Raw genomic sequence first — 6,635 nt, 5'->3', positions numbered from 1 at the left:
CAAATTTACAACCCGGAATAGTTGCGTGGTTGTAACATTAGCTCGGAGTTGCATTTTTATTTTAACAAACTTTCTAATTGGAACGTTTCCAAATGCCTGGAATTTAACGCAGAATGGAGATAATTTAGCAGAAGTTTTTGCTGTGAAACTTGTGAAATAACTACAAAGGTCTTACAAGAAATGTTCCTGGAGTCGTTCAAGTAAAAATAAGCTAGGAGTGGCAGGTTACTCTAGGTACCAAAGCTAATACGTGTCCTGTTGATAAAATACCTCGTGGATTCATATTTTTCTGGAAGATTAATCAATCTGAAACTATGTTATAAATGTGTTAATTCTGTTATGTAATGTTATAATATATTTAGATTATTATCTATTTAATAAATAAAATTTACTTCCGTGTCTATGTGTTATCTAACACGTGATAAAATCAATAAGATACTATTTTGCTTTGTTATAAAACATTGTGTTTGTTTAATAAATGGACGTTTATGCGACAGAATCTAACACGTCGTGGAATTATTGTTAATAGTACAGGATGTTTATTCAGTAAATATTCTTGATGTGTGCGGATGTACTGTGATAACTGTATATAGGCACATTGGCTGAATAACCATGCGAGAGACTGATTACCTATGAATATCTACTGAAATTGTGTCTGTAGCCCAACGAAGAGGAAATACAAACAAATATTCATAAATTATTTCAAATTTTATAAAATGGCAATAATGAACAGCACCAATAGGACAGACATTATTTATGACACATCTATTTTGGTCTTATCGGTTTCTAGCTCTTGTCTGTCCCTACTGGGTTCCTTAGCCATCTTTGGATCGTATGTAATTATCTCGGACATACGAAACTCAACAAGGAAGCTTGTCACGTGTCTGACAGTAGCAGATTTCTTATCAGCTCTCGGTAAATTTTAATTTGTCTATGTTCTCTCTTGCATAATAACTCATATACTACTATTAAAATAAAGACGTCAAAATATATTTTTCATTTATGACAGACATGAGTAATGGAATGAGCGTGAGTCTGCACATGCGTGCGACTAAAATGAAAATACTATTGTAACATATACAAAACACTTTAATCTTCAATAAACATCTGCAGATATTTGATACAGGTTGTATTTTCATATACACACATTTGTAACTATTTCATGATATTTAAGTAAGGTAAAACGGACAGCAATTAATTTAGTATAGAAAATTTAAAAGTCATGTGGTTAATCTCATAATGCTTTTATTTTAAGCATTGTTACGTGTTGAAAATAAGTGCATTTGTTTTGTTTACTTCAAGGGTACCTTACGTCTGGTCTGGCGCACTTTGCAAACACACAAGACAAGGTATGCACCACACAGAGCTTTATAACTACATATTCCAGTATTGTTTCGTTTAATCTAACGGTTGCCATAGCAATCCATATATTCATCACTGTTGTGTACAGAACTGACAAAACTTCAACACGGACGTTCCTGCTTTGGGCTAACATTATCAGCTGGTTTATTCCAGGTTAGTATACTATTTGATTAATTGAATAAAATTGTCTTGCTTGGATCGTGTATTCAGTCGGTTAACACTGACGAGTCTAAAGGTTTTTACTTTTAGTCAAGAAACTTAAACGAATAATATGTGTTAATTATATTGCATATAATAAAAATAAACGCTGATTTCCTTCCCGAAAGAACACACTTGACATCACTTCCTGTTACGTCGTTAGTTATATTATATGTGTATTTATGTTATTTATTAAATGCCAGCATAAGACACAGGGTACGATAATCAGTTAAATAAAGCTGTTTAAATTACTATTATGCTTGTTGTAAAAGAATCAAATTGTACTGGTATCCCCTCTCAAATATGATTAGTTATTGCAACTGCTGGTTTTCAAAGATAAGTTAAAGATCCTAAAATCTCGATATGTATAGAAAAGAAAATATGATATGAGCCGTGCCATGAGAAAATCAACATAGTGGGTTTGCGACCAGCATGGATCCAGACCAGCCTGCGCATCCGCGCAGTCTGGTCAGGATCCATGCTGTTCGCTAATGGTTTCTCTAATTGCAGTAGGCTTTAAAAGCGAACAGCATGGATCCTGACCAGACTGCGCGGATGCGCAGGCTGGTCTGGATCCATGCCGGTCGCACACCCACTATGTTGGTTTTCTCATGGCACGGCTCATATTTATTTAAGCTATATCCTTAGATATTGAGTGTTTTTTCTTCGTTCATTTTTATATGTTGATAATCGTGTAGTGAGTGCTTTTACTTAATATGTATCTGTCAAGTTATCAAAGTATAATTACCTAAAGATAACATATATGGAGGAAAACCTATGACACAGAAGGGCACCTGGGAGAGGCACCGGCGTAAGCGGAGAGGGGACATTGATTCACTTTTCTTTTCAAGTTAGTTTTCTGCCAAAAATAAACAGTTTTATTGGTCTGTGTCATGTATAGCTTGTTAGACTTGACTTTGCCATATATTTTCGCACAATGTATGAGCATGTACTTATCAGATTTTCTTTCATGAATGAAGTACAAAAATATATACCGTACGGTATCATAAGATTGTGTTTTTTGTTTTCAACTTTATTACTAGAAAATCAGCAAAAACTTGTTTTTTTTAGTGCAAAATCAGAAAACTGTATGTAAAATATAATAGAACTACATGGAAAGACATATGAGTAACAGTCCTAAGAAGGAAGTGTATCTGATCGTTGTCCAAATGGACCTTTTAAAGTATTTAGGAAGTTTAAGCAATACCAAGTGCATCTTTGTTCACAACAACTTTTCAGATTTGGCCAAAGAAGCCGTTGGTATAACTATATAAATATAAATCATCGAACGTCAAAGAAACGACTGATAGTTCATCAACCTAATCAGTGTTCTTAGATTCTGTACCACTACTAAACTCTTCTCCACAAGTAAATAGGAAACAGCCAGCTTCTCCGCATGAATCAAAAGTAAATGTGATATATCACAAATTAATTTATATTTCTAATTTTGAGTCCATAAATTTGTACGAATTTCTGTACCCTATCACCTATACTGTATTTTGATTTACCTCCCTTCTAGCATTTTGCTGGTAGAAAGGTGGTCACATGGTGACGCTTTATCTTATATTTCTGTTGACGGTCAGTAGAATTCCATGTCGTTCTAGGCTAAAAATGTGGTCGATGAAACAAATCAATAGTAGGGTTTGTCACTGACCCACGGAAATTTTTTTGGGTCAATATGTTAAAAGCAGGAACTCGGCTACCACCTTGCCCCCGTTTATCAAACTGAACCCAAATATTTCCGTGAAGGTTCACTAACAATCCCAATAATTAATAATATATATTAATTAAAAATATCACCATGTTATAAGATTATTTTTTTGTGATATCCGTGCATGTATAAACCCTTGAATAAAGCCCCAAATGGGCTCAGTGGTATTGCTCCTCGCATCAAAAATTTCGAAAACAACTTTTCATCATAATTAGCAATGTGTTTAATCTCCTTTCAAAAACATCAGATCTTACAATTGTTATAACTAATGCAAACGATGTATTTGGTAAAACATGATACGTTGAACAATTACGCAGACCATTCAGTAACTAACAAAACCCTTTCTTTCAGCAATAATTATAGCAGTAGCTGGTGCGAATAGTGTTCTTGGTAGAGACACTGCAGAAAGTGTGGGTACTGGTCCATGGTGTTGGATTAAGCGCCACCACAAATATTACATCTTCTGGGTGTTTTTGGCGGGAAAAGGATGGGAGTTCTTATGCTATTTTATAACCACTTCTCTATACGTGCTACTGAAGTTTAATATGGTAAGTTGTAAACAATTTTTCACAGCAACTGATTAAATGAGGGTGATGTGTTATTGTACGCTTTATAGATTTTATGCGTTTAATACATTGATTGGCTACTTCGCAAAAATTGCATATGTCAGTCAGGTAATTTCATTAAGAAACCTTAACAAATTTTGGGAGATATTTCTTTTCAGCCACCCCCTCATCAAAAATAATAAATTCAATGAATGAAGGAATAAATAAATAAATAAAAAATAAATAAATAGATAATATTGCCCCTACGGTTTAGCTTAAATCTAAATTCTGACCTCTGACCTTAGCTTCTAGTCAAAGCTAAGTGTTTACTGAAGTGTGGTGTTTAAGCGTTACTAAGTTTGTATGATTTGTTTCTATTGAAAGTGCAAATAATGTGTATATTCTTCAGTTTCTACGACACAGACATAAAACGTTTACAGACATGCATAGAAGCCTGAGAGAAGAGGATAAAAATTACCTGTATGTTTGGTTTGTTCTTTACATTCTACGACTTTGGGGTTCCGTACGGTCAATGATGGACATCGCTGAAGCAGATACAGGAAACGCAGGGGAAGAAATATCTAAAATATTCATGTACATGCAGGCTGTTGGCGATCCTGGTCAGGCATTTTGTAATTGTATACTCTTTTGTTTTCTTGACGGAACTGTTAGGTCTCATATACTGGATGCCTGCCGTGGGACGCCTCAACATCCGGTCATATATGATGAGCGGGAGAGACTAATTGCAGCACACGATATAAACGATGGATCACGAGCTTCGTGTATTGGAAACAATAGCGACTTTACACAATCTACAAGACTGTCAGGGAAGTATTCAAGCTTTGATGCAACCTGGCATGCAAGTTATTCTCTTAATTAGACGTGCTGAAGTAAAGTTTCAAAACAGTTATTAGTTCAATAGACAGTCACTGTTGTCGGTTTATTTATCTTATGTTTGAGCTTAATGCCATTTTTCAACAATATTTTTCAGTTTTGTAATGACGGGCGGTTTATATAACCAGTGTTCCTGGATTCTGTGACAATACAAATCTGTTCTCCGCAATTAAAGATAGGAAAATGATTATAATCACGAAATAGTAAAAAATATTTGCAATTTTATTTACATATGTTTATAATGTCCATGCATAAAACTTACTGTACTCAATTTGGCAGATACAAATAATTCGTACACGTTATATTTAATTATATACAATAACTGGCTTCCTGAGTCAAAGATTATGAAGAATGTAATATTAACCGAGGCGATCAATAAATAGTTCAGATACAGATAATGATGTTCTAATTTTTATGAATGATGACAGACTTTGGACCAAATCAAACTATCGCTTTTTACGAACTATATCTGATAAACAACAAGATATCATTAAATGTTTTAATGTTAGATATGCTTGTAATTTAAATGATTTGAAAATTTGTAGTTTATCGATCATTAAGGTTGTTGAGTAAAATAAAATACTAAGAAGCTAAACGAAGGTGTGTATTCCAGTAATAGTATTAATTATTGAATTGCTTGCCGGCTATTGGTAAAAACTATCGATCGGGGTCTGAAGATTATTAATTCTCACAGCTTTATATTCAAATAATTTTTGACATAAAAGCCCAGTAAACATGTTGAATACAGACCGGTTATATAGCCCAAACTACGGACCGGCTATTTATATAAGGAATCGTGCAATGATTTTTACAGCATAAGTAAATAATATCAATTTCTCTTGCATATTTATATACATGTAGTATAATTGTATATTTGCTTGTTGTTGCGTTTTTACATTTCTTTTCTTGTATGGGAATTGTATTTATGTTTCTCGTCTTATAGTGGAATAAAAGATAATCCAGTTTTTTAATCTTGTAGTTAAAGTAGCCCTAGCATATGCCTTGTTGGTGTTGAAATTATATTATAATATTCTTTTGTAAGACTACACTATTTCAAATACAAACATATAAATGAGTGAGTGAGTTGGGTTTTACGGCGAATCGACACAAAATGGTCATATATCGCCGAGAAGAAGTCATATTGCAAACGCCAACTGTAAAGCATAAACATTGATGTAAAAATGTAAAACATACCCAAAAACATCCATGTAAAAATGTAAAGAACACTATGAGTAATGTAAAACATATCTAAAACATCAATGTAAAAATGTAAAGCATATCTAAAAACGGTTATGTAAAAATGTATATACGTGTGTGTTAAAATATCGGCTGCAAACGTAATAATATTGCAAGATGTAAACAAAAATATGAAAAGTTAGATTTTTTGATATATTCCTATCTGCTTTAAAAACGATAAAATATTTCCGACTGAAACGTTTTCAAATAACTCTTTCAAAGATTGAACGTCATAATATGTACCGCGCTGTGTAGCAAAGTCCACACAGTCGATTAGAATATGTTTAATAGTTAGCGGTGTTTGACATGGTACACATTCAGGTTCATCTTCTTTATTCAAAAGATAAGAATGAGTCAAACGGGTATGACGTACTCGACAGCGAGAAAGAACAACTTCCTCCCTGCGAACAGATCTGTTCCCTTGGTGCCATTCCCCTAGAGTAGGTTTGATATCATGAAGTTTATTGAATGAAGCACTGTTCAATGACGATTGCCATTTAGATAAAATGTATTTCTTTATATTGGGCCTAAAATCGGTATGTGGTAATTTCAAATTAGATTGTGATAATAAAAGGGATTTCTTTGCTGCAATATCAGCATCCTCGTTTCCACGAATACCAACATGACTAGGAATCCAACAAAATATAATAGACTTTTTAAAAGATATTTCATGAAACCTGCGAAGAATA

At 33.6% G+C, this 6,635-nt stretch overlaps 1 protein-coding gene across 1 annotated transcript; it reads left to right on the top strand.

Moving 5' to 3' along the window:
- LOC128548428 (G-protein coupled receptor 157-like) lies at positions 1 to 5,675 on the top strand. Its single transcript, XM_053523184.1, has 4 exons — positions 1 to 915; positions 1,303 to 1,515; positions 3,623 to 3,819; positions 4,226 to 5,675. The coding sequence occupies exons 1-4, from the start codon at positions 717 to 719 to the stop codon at positions 4,694 to 4,696; spliced, it is 1,080 nt and encodes a 359-aa protein (XP_053379159.1). The 5' UTR covers positions 1 to 716; the 3' UTR covers positions 4,697 to 5,675.
- Positions 5,676 to 6,635: the final 960 nt, after the last annotated feature.

The sequence above is a fragment of the Mercenaria mercenaria genome, chromosome 14, assembly GCF_021730395.1.
Source record: "Mercenaria mercenaria strain notata chromosome 14, MADL_Memer_1, whole genome shotgun sequence".
Lineage (NCBI taxonomy): Eukaryota > Metazoa > Mollusca > Bivalvia > Venerida > Veneridae > Mercenaria > Mercenaria mercenaria.
This window is presented reverse-complemented; position numbering and strand designations above follow the sequence as displayed.